The sequence below is a fragment of the Schistocerca gregaria genome, chromosome 2 (genome assembly GCF_023897955.1).
Source record: "Schistocerca gregaria isolate iqSchGreg1 chromosome 2, iqSchGreg1.2, whole genome shotgun sequence".
NCBI lineage: Eukaryota > Metazoa > Arthropoda > Insecta > Orthoptera > Acrididae > Schistocerca > Schistocerca gregaria.
In genome coordinates this window covers 609,206,822-609,226,828 of record NC_064921.1, presented here as the reverse complement: position 1 = coordinate 609,226,828, position 20,007 = coordinate 609,206,822, and the positions used below count along the sequence as shown (strand labels likewise).

Here is a 20,007-nt window from a genome sequence, read left to right as displayed (position 1 = left end):
TGTTGTATTCATACTTTTAAAATGATCATAAAAATGTTAAAATAACATTCTCAAAAGTCTAAACTTCAAAACATCCCCTGGAACATTGCAGTGCTGGAACCTCCTTATTTAAAAATCAAGCGCTGAGCAAAGGTACAGGTTAATAAAAGACAAACAGATTGTACAAACTTAATATGTATAGACTGTATTAACAATAATCCCTCACTACACTGTTCAATGAAATTCATGATCATTACAGTTAAATTTAAGCAAGTAAATTAAGAATAAAGTTGCCACTTCCTGAGTTGTATGAGAAAACTACTATTTACATCCTAGTGGTAGCTTAATATTTACTTGAGTACAGTGGATTTTGTGTGTAGTTGGGAACTTACACCAGAACTAGTCTTGTCTTATACTATGACTTTGTAGTACATAATTCCGATGAAATATTATTGTATCCTGCTACTGCAGAATAATACTGCAGCAACAAAACATGAATGGGAGAAAAACAAAAATAAAACTTATAAAACTTAAGTTGCAAAGGAAATGCACTGTATACAACAACAAAACAGTGCTCATACAAGCATCTGCCAACAGTAAAGTGTGTCAAAGGCTTTAGGAACACTATGCAATGCTTTATAACAACAAATTGCCTCCGATAAGCCTACTCTCTTGAAGTATCCTTTGATGTGTTGTTTCTTTTATGACATAATGTAAGATCTTTTAATGTTTTACGCGTACGAACGTATGGGCTTCCTGCGTCATCGGAGCTACGCAAGCGCGGTGATGCCAGTTATGTGGCACTCTCTCGCAACTGCTGAAACAAACCTATTTCTAACAGGTTGCGGGAAAATATTGCAAATGGTGGTTTGGAAAGAGTTACATTCAAAGCAGATTTCCTTTTACGCAAGATGAACTACGTGCGAGAATGTACAATGAATTTCTTAAATCACAAAGCGTTTGACTCTCATTTAACAATCAACTCTTTGAGGATGACCATTTAGAAGATTTTTGAGCCCAGAAGATCAGAATTTGCGTTGTTATTAAAAATTTTGCTGGCACATTTGTGTGATGTATCTTAAAGTGTAACACGCGCAAAAAAGATCAACATTATATGTGGAAGCTTAGTCTCTTCCAACTTATTAATCTTTGAGATCAATATTATGTGAATGCTATGTATATTAATTTAAGCCATTAACTTTTCTTATTTGTGTATTTGCGCTACTGAAGAGTGATTTTGCTATTGGCTGACTACATCACATGACCTATTGCTGTCATCAGCTGGCAAAATCCTGTGAATGAGCTATGACGCTTACAAAAGCTCTCGCAACCTCGATTTTAATGCTTCGGAAAGTGGCATGTGTTGTTTAGTGGAATTCATATTTATACCTTCGTAATACGTACATGGTGCTGCACATCAAAGGTCTTTTAAAACGTGTTTTTCCCCCGATCTTCGTTTTCGAAAGTGCCGGAAAATTCTATGTTGGTATATAAAACCATAAACATTCAAAGGATTGATGACTTTTACAGTGCCGAGGAAGAGTATACTGTCACTTAACAAGGAAATAGTGCATTTTCACCCGGGAGAAAGTGTATTTTTAACCAGCAAATACGGGAACTTTTTTTTTCCTTGTCTACGTATACACCCTGTGTATGACCCACTAATTCTACTTGTGGCGCTAGTGGGTCATTTCTGTTTGTTTAAATTAGTATATTATGAGTCTTTGTGAGCTAAAGACTTAAAAAAGTAACTGAAACAAGCAGTAGGCTTACTGCTGACTTCATCTGAGCTGTGTCTGGTGAGATTGAGTCACGAGACTTAATGAACATAATTTTTGAACTGTCCTTTAAACTCACTGGGATATTATTTATGTAGATTAAGAACATGAGCGAGCTCAGTATTGATCACTGCAGGAGCTAACATATTATGTTCCCCCTTTGTGAGGTTAGTTTCACATTTGTGACACAGTTTGTCAATGTAACAATTTGCTTTGTGTTATGAAAGTAGTACTCCATCCATTGAAGATGGATGTCATTTGTGCCGTAACAGTAATTTTCCAAATAGAATTCTGTTATCCAGATAGTTGAACGTGGCATGGTCACAAAATATACTAACAGGGTCATTTTTCTCATTTAGCTTTGCCAGGGGCTCGAAGGAGTGAAATAGTTCTGTAATTAGAGGAGGATTGCTTATCTTCTGCTTTATTTTAAATATACTCTGAGTCATTGGTTGATTATAAAGACAGCTTAAGGCTAATCAAAGCAAGCTAGACAGTATTTGAATATTCTACTAGAAACACTATCACTGCCAGCTGACTTACTACATTTTGTGATTTCATGAATGTTGCAATCTACTTATATATTCATTCATTCATTTAGGTATCATTTCACAATGATACAGAATTTGTCATCGTAATATGAGTACAATGAAAATAATTAGTTTCTATATACGTACTCACTAAATATATAAGTATGTTTATGAAGATAGGAGAGGCGGTAGGCCGTGGCGTTGCTGAAGCAACAACCCTGGAATTTTCCTGAAGTGTTTTAGGGAAACTACAGAAAACCTAAATCAGGATGGCTAAACAGAGCTTACGCCATCCTCTCAAATATTAAGTCTGTATCTTAACAACTGCACTACCTCATTCAATCGGTAAGCTCCTTAGGGGTTGTATTTTGGAAACCAATGTCTGTTCATAGTACTTACAAGTAAATTTACAGCACGTTTATTAATGGATGCAATATTTTGTTCCACAATGAGGAAATTATCTTTGAATCTGATGGCCAATGATTGCAATATGTTGTCATTTCTGAGCCGCTATTTTCAAAGGGCTCAATTTCATTTCCAACTGCTTTTACCTTATACTTGAACGTATTTAATTTCTCAGTCATAGTGTTTGTGTGTGTGTGTTTTTATATATATATATATATATATATATATATATATATATAATTGATTGGAATATTTTACAATGCTGCTGGTATTGGAATTTCCTCTCTTGACTGTGGATTGTCCCCTGAATAAGGTGGACTCTCTCTTCCTAGCAAAAGATATGTAAATCTTAGTAATTATCCATTCCTTGTCCTTGCTTCTATTCAATTTAGCTTTGTTTATTTTAGAAAAAATGAGACTCAAAAGCACCCTGTGAATATGTTCATGAAAGAGTAAAATTTTTTAGGTGTCCATACATTTACTTCCTAATTGTTTTTTGTGGTTGATAATAAGAGTACGAGATAATAAGAGTTAGATAAATTGTGAATTTCACAACCACAATACTGTAATTATTACATATTAAATAAAAAATAGAATACTTCATGTAACAATCAGTACAAAACGTACCCACGAAGGATAATGTAGCAAATATTGAGGCAGGTATCCTTCAATTATTACATATTAAATAAAAAATAGAATACTTCATGTAACAATCAGTACAAAACGTACCCACGAAGGATAATGTAGCAAATATTGAGGCAGGTATCCTTCAACTTCCACAGCAGTCTGCTGATCTAATTACGATGGAAACAGCTAGGATTTTACTTACATGTAAGCCACCTAACAATAATTTGTCACAGGCACAAAGGAAGGCGCTGAGAGACATCAACGCAGATAAAATCATTATTGTTCTTACTGCAGATAAGGGTAATGTCACCGTCATATTGAAGAGTGAGGACTATCATGGAAAGATCAATGATATTTTGGTTCCCTCCAACTAAAAAAAACTTATGAAGGATTCACCTATGAAGATTTTAAAAATAACCAATTGACTGGTGAAAGTGTCTTCATTCTCCTTCGATGATAAGAAGTTGCTTTGTAAAACAGAAGGATACCCTACTAGACTCTATGGATAATCAAAATGCATAAACCTGAGGTTCCTTTGAGGTAAATCGCCAGTGCTGTAGGCATTCCCACCCACGAGTTAGCTAGACACCTTATTTTGGTAGGAATGGCAGTCATATTAAAAATTCAGCTCATTTCATTGACAAGTTAAAGGAAATGAGTGTTGGCCCAGATGATATCCTCATTAGTTTTCATATTGTGTCGCTATTTACTGTGGTTCTGGTAAACAAAGCTGTTTCGTGCATAGTGGATATTTTTCCTACCAATATTGTGTAATTATTCCGACACTGCCTCATCACAACCTACTTTCAATATAATAGTGACTTTTATGAACAGATGGGCAGAGTGGCTATGGGCAGTCCTCTCAGTCCTGTGGTGGCTAACTTGTTTATGGTGACTTTTGAGCAATGGGCGTTGCAGACTGCCAGTAAGAGACCAATCAGATGGTTTCGCTGTGTCAATGACACTTTCATAATGTGGACACATGGAGCAGTGGAGATGAATGCCTTCCTGACACATATAAACAGCATTAATCCGAAAATCAATGTACTGTGTGTCTGTGATTAAACAACGGGGCAGAACGGTGGGCCATAAGGTGTATAGAAAGGCCACTGATCGTTATCTGCATAAAAATTCAAACCACCAACATAGACAAAAAGGAGCTATAATAAAAACCTTGGTAGACAAGGTGTACAAAAATTTGTGAACCTGTTTATTTAAAAGATGAGATTGAACATTTGCAGTCTTCTTTTGCGAAGAATGGCTATTCTAGCAGAGAGATAGACCAAGCACCTCACTCTATTCAGAGAATCAGGAGCAACGATGAACAACAGCTGCCCAACAGCCAGGTTTTTCTTTTGCTCATTAGTAAGGTCACAGATCGCATTGGAAAAGTGTTAATCAAGTATAGGGTGGAAACTATTTTCAGACCCACCAGGAAAAATGAAAGAATATTTAAGGTCGGCAAAAGATGCACGACATCCTTTGGCTACACTAGGGTATATAAAACTCCTTGTAGTTGGGGACAGGTTTATATCGGTACCACAAAGAGAAGTGTTAACACCCATCTTGTTGAACATAAGAGGATCTGCCACCTGGGTCACACAGATAAATCAGCCATAGCAGAACATATTTACCTGGAAGGTAATCATGAAATAAAATGCAGTGAGGCAAGCATCATACCTAAAACTTCATTATTATGTCCACATTTATTGAGAGGCTATAGAGATTGATAAACACTGTAATAATTTTAACAGGAAAGAGGAAGGCGTTAAACTTGATAAAATTTGGATGTCAGAGTTGCACTGGAAGTGTGACAATCGATTACATTTAATTGAGAATGCTGACATTACCAGAGACAGTCTGATAGCCAACGCCACTTGCTGGACAGTGGCGCCCTCTGTACTGCCTATCCCTCTGTACTGCCTGTATGATCAGTGTTTCCTGGAGTTCTCTTTGCAGTTTGGCACTTTACCTCAGAGGATGTCTCCCACAGTCGGAAACAAAACGTCCGAGTTTTATACATCGACCATGGCCTATCGGCCCAGAAGTTTTAAGTGAAGACAATATCGGCTGTGAAAGCCTACATTGTATGACCACAACAATAATTTCCATGTAGTCTACGCATACTAGACTTCGACCAGGAAGGAGATTTACATACTGGTGAAGGAGTCTATAACAAGTTGCTGGAGGGAATGAGACAGGAAATTGGAAATCCTTAATATTCAAAACTTAAATGAAACCACACTTTATTAAATACTCCTATAATTTATCAGGATATTTTGAATCCATGTAGTCAATTACAGTTACCACAGATGCTCATAATAAGAAATCTTGACTGGTTCATAATAAGAAATCTTGAAAGTCTCATAGTGTTATGTGAAAATTACATAAATGCTTAGTTTTTGTGTATTTGTGAATAAAAATAGCACCTGAGTAGTGTAAGAGGAACAGCAGTGCCATTTTTAAAAGTAAGTGATGTTTTGCTTACAAGCTATTCTAGAAGTAAGTCCCATAATTATAAATGTGTGTGATTTAGCATTAATTGTATTTGTTTTTTAGTATATGTTCCATAGGTAGCCTAAAGTGACTGCTTCTGTCAGTTAACATATAATTTGACTCATTCCGTACACCTGAAGGCTCTCCTTCATGTTGGGCTTTATGGATTAATCAGTGAAACATATCCAATGACAATTGAATTTCTAGGGACAGAGAACTTTATGAATGAGAGTTTACAACTGTGTGAACAAAATACTATTGTTTAGTTATTTTATGGCTCACAAGAGTTTGAAGGTAGGTCCAATAATTCACAAGTATAAACCACGTGCATTCAGAGGATTTCTTTATTTAATTGTTTAGATAGTAATAGTACCACCACACAATTATACCACTTCTTTATTTCAGCAAATTTCGTCCCAGATTGTGTCACATAAGTGACATCAGTTTCCACAAGCCAGTTGATGTTGGATCACTTCTTCGAATGAATTCCTTGGTATGTATGTAATTATACAACACTAAAAACAAATCTAGTTTCTACATTCTTCCTCTTCTTCCTGGCTCTATGGCCCTTGAAGGGCCTTGGCCTGTTCTAGAACATCATTCCATTTGTCCCTGTCCAGTGTCTTGTGGCTCCATCCTATGATACCAATAATTTGTAAGTCTTCTTGTATGTTGTCCAAGATCAAAGTCTTGCAAGAAACCTATGTGAGATTTCAGAAGGCTAATGATGTGTACACCGTTCAGTGCCCCACATATTGTCTATCATACAACCACTACATTGTCTGCTAATGGCAACAGGGGGCGAGACTGGAGGTGTCCAATGATGAGCACAGCATGAAGCTACAGTGCTTAGTTGAACTGCTCAGTTGATGAGTGACTCACAACAGTGCTGCAGGACTACTGGTGTTAATACAAAGCAGAACTATGGCAATTTTAAATAAAACAAACTTTGCATTGTATCTACAACAACAGTTGCCAGAGAGGAATCCAAGAAATTTTGCAGAGTGAGAAAGAAGTGGCATATGAAATATTAGTGTTTCACATTGAGGCAGTGGAATGTGTGGTGTTATATGTTGACTGTGCAGACAATGTACATGAGGAGTACAATGACGACGATACATGCTTAAAAACTGAAAGTGATGCTGAAACAGGTGTTGAGTCATGTATTTCATCGTCCTTGTCAGACAGTGAGTCACAAATCCCATCTCCAGTGAAACATAGTAAAGGAGAATCGTTATCCGAGGAATACCAAACATAATTACATACATAGAAGGTCATCTGCAGCACAGTAAAAAAAATATTACAAACAGATTTCGAATAAGTTCATAGCAGTATGACCGTGTAGTGGATAAGAAAAACTATGTATATTTAAGGAAGGACAAGGTGCATTTGTTACAAAAAATTGGTGTTTGCGTGACTCAAGGATGTGTGGTACAGTTGAGAGGATGTGCTTCATAGTCACAGACTATGTTACACACACCAAATTGCACATGGCATAAATTATAGTGATTTCAAGAGAAGCAGTGGATGGTTAAATAACTTCAAACAGTACGACAAAATTTGAAGACATAAGATAACAAAATTCCAAACAAAGCGTCAACTTGATGATGTATAGCAAACTGCGGAATCGGCCTGAACATCTGCAGATGAGATAAACAAACTTATCCCATCATTCAGTAACAAATTTGTTTTCAACTCCAACTAATCAGGATTTGAAGAGGAATTACAGATGAAAGGAACACTGGAAATTAGAGGTACTAAGATGTTGTAACAAGATCAGCTAACATCAATGCCTTAATGCATTCACATACAACTATGTCAGCTGTTCATCTGGATGGTAAATTGGCTGAAAAGTTATTTATTGTGCTGTGAGAAGTTGGAGGTGCTCTGTCCCCTACTGTTCTTCTCATGTGCGAGGTCTCACTAGAGCAGTAGGGAATATTTACATCACAGCAAGGAAGAGTGATAAAATGGGCTTAAGAGAACCACAACTATCATATGAGCACTGCTTTTGGTCAATAGCCATTCAAAATAACTTGCTTTTGCTTGATCCCTGGTCTGTTTATTAACTCCTTTAGAGCACGCTATGCCCCCTAAAAAGTGTGTGACACTATAATTCATACCACCTATGGACAAACTCAGCATCTGGATGAAACTTCCTGGCAGATTAAAACTGTGTGCCCGACTGAGAGTCGAACTCGGGACATTTGCCTTTCGCGGGCAAGTGCTCTACCATCTGAGCTACCGAAGCATGACTCACGCCCGGTCCTCACAGTTTTACTTCTGCCAGTCTTGTCTCCTACCTTCCAAACTTTACAGAAGCTCTCCTGCGAACCATGCAGGAGAGCTTCTGTAAAGTTTGGAAGGTAGGAGGCAAGATACTGGCAGAAGTAAAAGCTGTGAGGACCGGGCGTGAGTCATGCTTCCGTAGCTCAGATGGTAGAGCACTTGCCAGCGAAAGGCAAAGGTCCTGAGTTCGAGTCTCGGTCGGGCACACAGTTTTAATCTGCCAGTAAGTTTCATATCAGTGCACACTCCGCTGCAGAGTGAAAATCTCATTCAGCATCTGGATGTTTGTTTTTTCCGTGGCTATAAAACATATTATTGCCCTATCCACAGCTACACATTAAAGGATAGCCAGTTTCACAATAAGTTCCACAAGAGGCTGTTTTACATTCAGTTGAATGCCATCACATTCCATCAGTTCTCATTACCCCATTACACCAATATGATCCTATATGCAGCCGTTAAGATTAGATACCTAGCTGAATGTCCTGCATGGTTTGGAACTCCAAAGCCTTCAATCTTGATGATGCGAACCTTTGTGATCACTGTGGATGTCGATGTCCCACTTTATTTCCATACTGTTAACAATATGGGATGTTGCCAGTATTCCCAGATAGGCAAATTCACTTACAGATTCTGTTTGCACCTAGTCAATTTCTAAGATTGCATTTAGTTCTGGCCATGTTATTTGTATGTATTTGGTTTTATTGATACACTGCCAGTGATTTTGTTGTTGCAATAATATCCACATCATCTGCATGGGTCAGAACTTAAACCATTCTCTTGTATATTGCACCTGTTGTGTTGATTTGAGCTGTCCTTATTACCTTCTGTAGTGACATGTTGAAAAGCATATGTGAAAGTGCATCCTCTTGTCTAAGTCCACAGTTAGTTTCAAAATTTTGGTGTTAAATTTCCTTGTATCCATATTTCATATGCAGATTTACCCTTAGTCAAACTTACAAGGCATATTAAATGTTATTGTATGCCCAATTCAATCATGGCTTCAATAAGTTTATTTCTTCTTATGGATTCATATCTGCTTTAAATTCAATGTATGTATAATGTGTTTCTATATTGTATTCCCTTATTTTTTCCAATATCTGCCTCAAGGTGGATATTTTGTCAACAGTTAATTTGCCAGATCTAAAGCCTTTCTGATATCTCCCAGCTGCTTTTTCTGCAAAAGGTTTTTTCATTGATACAAAATAGAGAGGAAAATATTAACAATGTAGTTCCACTACAGTTCATACATTCCAGGATGTCCCCTTTCTTGTGTATAGCACATATTATGCCGATATTCCAATCGTATGGGATGACTTTTTGCGTCCCTATATCTGAGATCTGAGTATGCATGTATCTAACTAGATGTTCTCCATGTAATAAGCTCAGCTGGCACGTTGTCACTGCCAGGTGATTGACTGTTGGCTAGTTTCTTTAATGGTATCCAAATCTCTTGAATCAAGGGCATACCATTTTCCTTTCTTCCATTTCTTGGTCTTCAGTTAGTTCCAGTGCTTCAGCATTCCCCAAGTATAATAATTCTTTTAAGTATTCTGCCCAACAATGTAACACTCCTTCCTGTGATGCTATAATTTACCTTTTCCCCCCTACACTGCTGTTGTTTCTGGATGGAATTCCTTTCTAAGGTTATTGAGTTTAGTAAGTGTTTCAATGACCTGCAAGTGTCTTGACTCCTCACACTATTCATCATACAATTCATTCCTTCTGATCTATTGTTCCATACCAATCTTTCCCTCTGCAGCACCCTGTATTTAATTTCTGGTTATATTCCACTGCTCTTATACATTATGAGTAAAGTTGTGCATGATTCCTGTCGATCTATTTTCCTAATTAAAAGCTAGGTGTTCAGCCTTCCTTAGGTCCTTATGTTCTGAAATATTATACTGATTTCGTCTTTCTCCTTTAACTTAATGTGCATTTGACATTCTGTCTCTGATTTTTGCTATGAGGAGGTAATGATCAATGTCTGTATTAAGGACATATGAAACTATGGCAGTCTAGTACATCAGAGCCATGCCTGGTATCTATTAATATATGATCAGTTTGGTTCCTTATATTGTTGTCTGGTGACACTCAGATCATTTTATGTATATTCTTATGCTGGACCCACGTGCTAGAAACTGTTAAGTAAAATTTATCAGGCTGAGTCCATTGTCATTACTCTCTTTATTGAGGCTGTATTTCCCCAACGGTAGGGGAAAAGACCTGCTCCTACCTACCATCCCGTAGCATTAATATCTCCTATCACCATTTTTATATCATTTTTTGGAAAATGTTGATAAGCTTGCTCCAGCTCCTCATAGAACGTCTCCTCTTCTGCTGTCTTTTCCTCAGTAGGGGCATGTGCATTTAGGATACTGTAGTTAAAGAATTTCTCTTTAATCACATTTAATATATCCCTGGACTTATTGTTTTAAATCCTATCACTAGTTGTACAGTACTATGGCTGACTATAAATCTCACACCAAAAATGCATTCACTATTGTGGCCTCTGTAGTATATAGTACACTACTGTTTTTGGAAGGTACACTGTCCAGTCCATCTTATCTCTTGCAAGCTCATGATACACGCCTTGTATGTTTCCACTATTTAGGCTTCCAAGGGCTCCAGTTCCAGATAATACCAGTACATTCCATGAGCCAATTATCATGTTCTTGTTACTTTTCAATGTCTTTGCCTTGGGGTCTGTCTGGCAGTATTTTGTGATATATCATAATAAGACTTTTTTCTGTGTGTGCGTTATCTGTCCGTAGCCCAACCCCCTGTACTTCAGAGAACCATTACTCCTACCCCCATCTGTTCTGAATCTGTTTCCCACTGGGGTTGACGACACAATCTTCGACAGGGTTGCTCACATTCCTATCAATGTAGGAAATTTCTCTTTTGTTTGGTGTTTAACAGAAGTCACAGAAAACTATTTTAATCCACATTTGCTTATTAGAATGAGCAGAGATAATATTTCAGGATTTTTGTGGCTATCTGATAATGTGTACTGGCACTTGATGTAACAGTTAATGTTTAAGAAATTGACAGTTCTCTGTCACTGCTGATTTGTTACAACTGTATATTACTGTTGTGATATTTTGTTACTTCTTGCTTCATTTAAGTGCAGTGAAACATCCTTGTTATTATATGGAACAATGAAAGTTCTCTGCTGTCCAACTTTTGGACACATACTAGTTGTCACTTAAGGCATTTCCTGAAGTTTTTATGGTTGTTGTCCATCATCATTTTTTCTTATATTAAATATGCATAAAACACAGTTGCTAATTGTCATATATTTGTATCAGTAACTAAATATTATTCTAATTGTGCTTCTTCTCTCATACTGAAACTGTGGTTCAACAGTTTTGACAGGATAATGCAATGAAATCAATGTTGAAACTTGTTTCCTCCATTGTTTTCTCTTCATGTATTGAAGAAGGATAAATTTAAAGGTATTCAGGGTTTTCAGAAAATGTTGTTCTATATTACAATACACAGATACAGTCCACAGTATAGTTCACATCACTTTCTCTCCCATCCCATAATGCTCTCCCTTTCTCTCCTCCCTCCCTCCCCCCTCCAACCTTGCTTTCATTTTCATCTAATTTATGTACCACATTATTGTACCAAAAATAAAAATAAATCATTCTTCCAGGTTACATACACAGAATGCAATTATGTGCAGATAACAGTTTATGCAGAAGTGTTTGACCCTCGTGGAGGGCAGCAAAATACAACTAATGTGTTTCATTACACATATGAAATGCCTGAAGAAGTGCCACAGATAATTCCAAAATCCTATCAGGGTAAGTATTCTCACTATAAAATGACTACTGGATATGTCTAACTTGGACATTTATAAATCCAGTCGGACACAGATAACTTCCATTGTCTTTTACTCCTGTAGGCTTATTTTGTAATCATTAATTAAAGTGCATTCAGGGAATTGGGAAGGGCAGAAGAATAGGAAAATGGCTTTATCAATAGGAAGAAGTGGTCATTGTTACATTGTTAGATCATACGTGAAGCGTTTGAAAAGTTCATGCAAAAATAAAAACTATGTACGTGTTTGGGGTAAACCTTTTTTATTTTTTGACATAGTCTCCTTTTAGAATTATGCACTTTGTCCAACACTGTACTAATTTGATGATCCCTTCTGAATAATAGGAATTGTCCAAGTCTGCAAAATAGCTTTTAGTTGTTGCAATCACCTCCTCGTTTGAATAAAATCTTTGTCCCGCCAGCCATTTCTTCAAATTGAGGAACAAATAATAGTCTGAGGGAGCCAAGTCTGGAGAATAGGGGGGATGTGAAATGAGTTGGAATACTATTCCTATTTCCAATAATTTTGTGACCACAACTGCTGAGGTGTGTATGGTGCATTGTCGTGATGGAAAAGGACTTTTTTGCGGTCCAATTAAAAGGCGTTATTCTTTCAGCTCATTTTTCAAACTGTCCAATAATGATGAATAATATGCGCCTGTAATAGTTTTACCTTTTTCCAGATAGTCATTGAAGATTATCCCTTGCGAATCCCAAAAGACAGTCGCCATAACCTTTCAGGTCAAAGGAATGGTTTCCCCTTTTTCGGTGCAGATTCTTCCTTGGTAACCCATTGTTTAGATTGTTGTTTGGTCTCAGAAGTATAGTAATGTATCCATGTTTCATCCTCAGTGACAAAACAATGCTTAAAGTTCTGCAGATTCTTCCTGAACAGCTGCAAACCACCCTTGCAGCACTTCACACGATTCCATTTTTGGTCAAGCATGAGCAGTCGTGGAACCCATCTTGTGGATAGCTTTCTCATGTCCAAATGTTTATGCAAAATATTATGTACCTGTTTATTCGAGATGCCCACAGCACTATGAATCTCACGCACCTTAACTCTTCTGTCATCCAACACCATATCATCGATTTTATCAATGATTTCTGGAGTCGTAACCTCCACAGGGCGTCCAGAACATTCAGCATCACTTGTGCCCATATGGCCACTCCGAAAATTTTGAAACCACTTATAAACTGTTCTAACCAAAGGTGCAGAGTCACCATAATGTTTATCAAGCTTCTCTTTAGTCTCCTGAGGCGTTTTGCCTCTCATAAAGTAATGTTTAATCACCACACGAAACTCTCTTTCGTCCATTTTTTGACAATCACTCAACTTCCTTGATTTACACGAATGCTAAACACAAAGAAATAGACCAATATGGCTGAAACTTGGTGTACGTTCTTTCCAAAGATGCTACTAACTAAACATGACCTCGATACATGCTGGTGGTGCCATCTCTCGGACTTTTCAAATGTCTCTCGTATATTTTAAGTTACAATACATAAAGGTGCATTACTTACCATGCCATAATGAAATAATACACAATATAATGCAAGGAAAATATAAAAAAGACAAATAACAATAATATAAATTAGGATAGATTGCTACCCACCACGTAGCAGTGGTGTTGAACAGTAGAGAGGCACATTCAGAAGTGACACACACACACACACACCATCCCGACAGCAGTGAGTGGCGACCTCACCTAGAATAGAACAGGATACCCTCAAATGGACAAGCATATACCTCTAAAAGAAGCTAAGTAGAACGAGAAAGATGATATGAATAAGACTGGAGCTTAAAATCAAACAAGTAACAACAAAATACTATGCCCCAAAAAAAGTTAAGTGCAGTAGAAAGGCTACAAGAAAGTAAAATTAGACATGTGTTAAGTTATGCAGTTGCTTTGCTTTCTGTCCTGTTAATATTTTAGTTGTAATTTTTCCTTTGCTGCTTGTTTTCACACCTTTCTAAGAGGAATTTCTTGTAGGTTATGATGTATGCCATTCATTCAAGAGGCGCATAATTAAGCTGGGAATCTTTGCCAACAAAACCCTACATTTTTCACTCTTCAGAAGCTGAATAAAGCTTCAAGGGTATTCAGTAATTTTATATCCATTAGATTAACAATTTTCAGAAAGACTTATATTAAGTAGCCAAAAGTTTTATTTTTACAAATAATACTCAAAATCATTTTTTATTTATTAGGTTATTTCATAATGTGCTTTGGATACAGCCATAATCAGACCCTGTAATAAAGAACAAAAGAATATAAGAAATATTACGTATATGCCAGCAAATCAACAACTGTCAAATTTATGCTTTTTGAGCAAAGTTGGGAGTTGATACCTTGCCTTGGCATAAGATTTACTGAACTTTTGTTTCAGTAGTTTGGTGGGTGATATTTTTATTGCTGATGACTTTCTTTTTTAACTATAGGGTCTGATAACGGTAGTAGGTGAAACATGTTAGAATTGTTTTTTTTAAAAAAAATCATTAGGAGATCTAAAAAGTGTTATTTGTAAAAGTTTACAATGATTGCAGATTCATTCTAGGAATGTATTTTCTTTGTTAATAATCAAAGTACACTTGGTGTGAAAGTTACTTCACATGCCTTCAGATGTGTTCTTATAGGGTGCCTTGGAATTTGAAAGAAGCATCTGTGTTGCCAGTTGCAATGTAAACTAAAAAATAGCAATTACATAATTTTCTGAAAGATTTACATTTTATGTAGTTAGTCGAAGCCAAGAGATGACATAGAAAAAGTAGAATTGAAATGTTTGTGTGCAGTCATTTTCTTGTGAAGGGGCAAGTATCAATGAATACTAATGATGCAATAAATTGAAATACTATAGTATCAGTGGCATCCATACTAGTACTTAACAACTTTATTAACTTTCTGAGGCTTGTTTTTAATTTGAACTTCACTATGGGTATTGATGTTCTTTCTTCAATATTTATTGTCAGTTTTGAATTTAAAACAATGTGTAGTTTAATAGTACTTACCTGAAATCATTTATTTTATGAGATTTGTGCATTATTTTTGTTTCAGAGGCAATGATGTACCTGGATGGCAGACGACATTTTCAGCATGTGATGGGTCTTTCTGACGATACACATAGTTCAACAGCCACATAAACTTGCTTTGATCATCTTATTTGCTAAATTATTCAGTCATGAGAGCACTCTCTCTCTCTCTCTCTACACACACACACACACACACACACACACACACACACACACACACAAAATGTACTTAACGCCAACGTGGACTATGTGTGAGATTAACCTCCCTAATAGTTTTTGTGCTGTAACATCATGTTGGCATCTCTCTGTCAGTATTACTTAATGAAGGTAACATAAAATTTTGTTAAGTGGCTGAGAATATTGATGTAAATACATGTTCCAGCAAGAATGAGAAAATGATAGCATTGGTCATTCAAAGCATTTGTTTGGAACATACCTTATCAGAAAAAGTGCACAAAGTATAAAGTGTAGTGGTATGGTGATCCAAAAAATAAATAAGTTTCTGACTCTTACTAATGTTGGTATATATAATGAGCTGTCCATATATTGGCTATTGTTACTAAAATAAAGAGCTGCTTACATATGAGCTGAGTCTTATTTCTGAACTCTGACAGTGGTTACCACATTGCCTTAGAACAGTCTGCACAATAGTTACATCACCCTTAGTTTTGATCAGCTGAATTATAATTTGTGCTCAAGGAATATTTTATTTTGGAATCAGAATCTCTCAAAAAACATGTAAATAGGAAATCTGTTAATCGGCATCTTTAGTTTAGAGCTATCATGCTAATTTTTCACATATGCCTATGGCTGTGTATCCTACAATCTTTGTTTCCAATCCTACTTATGAATTACCACTTTTTATTCTGACTAGTGAGAGACAAATATCTGACACTGTATAACACTACTACCTCAAAAGGCTGTGTAGATTCCGGCAATCTTCATAATGAAGTTTTGCGCCTATTATTCCACAAACATTTGGCAAGGAAACACACTCCATGCATGTTTCTGTAGACCTCAATTGTTTTTGCTATCAGTAATGGCTTTATGCTTATTACACATTCAAATGCCACCATAGTAGGGATAGATAATACTTTGTTGAAGTGACTCAGGTGAATGCAGATGTTACCCATTCTTTTTTATGATGCAAAATTTTACCTTTGGCTATGAACTCTGACAAGTATGGATATCTTACCCATTTCTTATTATATTTCTGAACTCATTTAAAATTGTAATTTCTGATTCATCTGTCTGCAAAATGTTATTTCAGACATCAGAATGCTAATGTGAATTGCTCAGTTAGTGCTGTACAGTGAAGTCATGTTCTGTCAACTGAAAAAAGTCTGGATAAGACTACACAAGCATATTTAGTATTGTAACTCTTCAGGCTTTCCTGGCGAGATCTTGACATGTGGAATTATTGGGTCTACTGCCGGATGTTTGTGTCACTCTGGGTAGACCCGATTATTCCACATGTCATTTTTAGTATTACTTATAAAGCAGAATCAAGATCACAATTACATGGACTGGTTTCCCAAATAATACTTGCAAATCTTGCACAAATTAATTGCAATCTTTATTGTGCATGTGTGGTATAAGCGATACTGAGGGCCAGTTTAAGGTCCAAGTGACACAAGCAACTGTTTGGAGCATCCAGCTGAGAGGGGTGCCACAGGCTTCCTGTGCATGTATTGTATAGGCAGCGAAGTGAAAAATTTATGTATAGGATGCATTATAATTGATAGTGAAAACTGACACAGGTGAAAGTATATGACAATAGAAGCAAAAATGTTGCACCAAACATAGCTCTGTACACATGCCATTTAAGAGAGGACTGTGAATTATGGTTACAATTCACCATTGACTTAAGTATAAAATACTTGTCATATCTGGTGTAAATATATTCGAAATGTAAACTTTTCAATTCAGCCATGACCCACCTCCACAATACTACTTCAGCAATTTAAATGTTATAATTTACTGTAAAGCTATACTTGGTAAAGGAGGTCTTTTCACATGTATCTTCCTCATATTTGGAGGCAATACTGCAGTCATCTCTGCAGTCAGTATAAATTCTTTTGCACACCCCCAGATCAGCTATCATAAAGACTGCTGGAGAGTTTGGAAGTTAGAATTTATGCCAGTCTGAATTCCTTCTTTGCAAATTTATGCATACCATATAAAATATATGCTCTGTATAGAATGCCCAAGCTAGGAGGGTGACCAATAGAATAGGCTGCGAATTTAGAGGTAATAAGATAAAATCATAATGACACCAACTCTTCTTCATTGGAAAGAAGGGATACAGAGCTCCTACATAGGAGGAGGCATTGCACTTTTCAAGATCAATCTGACACATGCCAAGGCCAGTAACAGAGAGAGCAATGTGACTCCCAGGTCCACTATAGCTATAACTGGCCTGATCTAAGTGAGGTAAGGCTCATTGATCGTCTCAGAAATGCCACACGATCAGTGCTGACACCACTTGCCAACAGTCTGCAAGACTCAGCAAAACCAGGAGCACTTCCAAAGATGTCCAATGCAGCCTTGGATGAAACATCAGGGATTACAGAGTTCCATGGACCACGGCCATACAACCCAGAAGAATTCTCGGCAGCTGAAACATCCGGACATGAAAGCCTTCATTGTGTGACTGACAGACAACGATTGCATGTGTCACCACAGGCATTCACAGTCAACTCGTTTATGCAAGAGCACTGACTTTATGGCACTGTGAAGCTTACTTGTGAAATCAGCATGCACACAGTAATTGAATTCAATGTTGAAAATTCAAATGAGGAAAGGTTCTTGCATACTGCACATTATCAGTGATGTCTGTTATCTGATGCACCAGTTTTCTTCTCTACAGTGGGAAATGAGACAATGTACCTTAGAAAATATATCAATAGGTATAGGGGAACATTAGTGGTGTTATTGCATGGTTGGAGGGTTCTACATGACACTGATCTGATTAGTCCCTCTTAAGGTCTGGCATTAATGTACACAAAAAAAAAAAAAATGATCAATAGGGTTGAAATATCAAAACAATGGGTATTGGTTTAGTATTGACATGTTTTTCAAAAAAGGAAATAATCCTAAGGATACCACCAGGATGTGGAAAGCCTCCAACGAATATGTGAAGTCATGATGAGCTAGGAAGACAGACTCTACTGGCCAGTGAGGCCATCTTCCTTTAGTATCTCTATGACTCTCTCCCACAGATTAAACTAACCTGTGACCATTCGTGCTGCCCTTCTCTGTACACTTTCAATATCCCCTGTTAGTCCTATCTGACACGCGTTCCACAAACTTGAGTAATATTCTAGAACAGGTCACTTTAGTAACTTGTAAGCACTATCTGGGGTACACACCCGAAGTTACTTCTACATTTGATGATGACTCCCCATCCAGGATAAAATGCTGTGTCCTACCAACCAAAAAGACCTCAATTCAGTCACAAATTTCACTTGACATTGCATGTGATCGTACATTTGACATTAATGCTTTTCAGGAATCAAGAAAACTACACCTACCTCATTGCCTTGATGCACAGCTTTCAGTATGTAATGTGAGAAAAGTGTGAATTGGGTTTTACATGATCGATGTTTTTGAAATCCATGTTGTTTGGCATTGAGGTGGTCATTTTCTTCAAGATACGACATTCTGTTTGAGCTCAGAATATGTTCTAAGATTCTACAACAAATTGATCTCAAGGATATTGGACAGTAGTTTTGTGAATCATTTCTATTACTGTGGCTGTAGATGGGTGTGACCAGTGACTTTTTCCAAGAAATGGGCACAGTTTTGTGTTCGAGGGATCTAAAATAGGTTATAGTGAGAAGAGGGGCTAACTCAGCCACAAATTCAGTATAAAATCTGACAGGGATTCCATTGGGGCCTGGAGCTTTGTTCAATTTTAACAATTTCAGCTGTTTCTCAACACCACTGACACTAATACTTATTTCACTCATCTTTTCAGTGGTATGAGAATTAAATTGTAGCAATTATCCTGGGTTTTCCTTTGTAAAGGAACATTTGAAAATGGAGTTAAGCATTTCATCGTTTGCTTTGCTACTCACAATTTCAGTACCTGTCTCATTCGCTAGGGACTGGACACTAACTTCGGTCCCACTGACAGCCTTTATATATGACCAGAATTTCTTTGGATTTTGTGAAATGTCATTTGACAATATTCTGCTATTTTAGTCATTGAAAGCATCACAAATTGCTCTCTTGACAGCCAAACGCATTTCATCCAGCATCTCTCTATCTATAGCCCCACATTTTGTTTTACACCTATTATGCAGTAATCTCCATTTCTTTAGAAGTTTCTTTACAGTGACTGTATTCCATGGAGGTTACCTCCCATTATGAACTGTTTTACGGGTACGTATTTATCTAGTGTGTGGTCCACTTTTAAACTTGAGCCAGAGTTCCTCAACATGCTCCTGAATTGTGCTTAAAGTTTCAAGTTCCTCATTGAGATGTGAAATTACTGATTTTTATCTAGTTTACTGAACACGGATATCTCTCTGCTTGTTTTAGTTGTCCTTTTGTACTCTGGTGCTCATCATTGTCACAAGCACGTCATGGTCACTGATACCAGTTTTGATGTGGACATCTTCAAAGATCTATATTTTGCCATTGGATCCAATATATTTCCATCACGAATAGGGTTCCTAACTATAGCTGTTCTAAGTAGTTTTCAGAGAAGCATTTAGTAAAGTTTCACAGGATGTCTCATCATGCCCACCACTAACAAAACTGTAATTTTCCCACTTAATTGTTGGGTGATTTAAGTCTCCACCAACGATTACAGTATGACTGGGGAACTTAAGTACAAGTGAAGTGATGTTTTCTCTGAAGTTTTCAGTTACATCAGTAGACGAGTCCAGTGGGCAATAGAAGCATCCAATTAAGATACATTTATCAAATTGATGTTTCATTGGGACACATATAAGACTATGGCTAATTGCAAATATTGCTAGTGTTACTGGAAAATAATATGCTTCAATGGCCATTAGTACATATTTTTATCATTAGT

The 20,007-nt window shown here is 36.9% G+C and overlaps 1 protein-coding gene across 2 annotated transcripts in view; it reads left to right on the top strand.

Annotated features, from left to right (window-relative positions):
• Nucleotides 1–15,549, top strand: part of LOC126334575 (acyl-coenzyme A thioesterase 9, mitochondrial-like) — a 91,555-nt gene extending 76,006 nt beyond the window's left edge. For both annotated transcript variants that reach the window (XM_049996961.1, XM_049996962.1), the window contains 3 exons: nt 6,221–6,308; nt 11,766–11,916; nt 14,989–15,549. In XM_049996961.1, the coding sequence (XP_049852918.1) occupies nt 6,221–6,308; nt 11,766–11,916; nt 14,989–15,074 (325 nt within the window). In that variant the 3' untranslated portion in view covers nt 15,075–15,549. The remainder of the gene's footprint in view (nt 1–6,220; nt 6,309–11,765; nt 11,917–14,988) is intronic.
• The last annotated feature ends 4,458 nt before the right edge of the window (nt 15,550–20,007 follow it).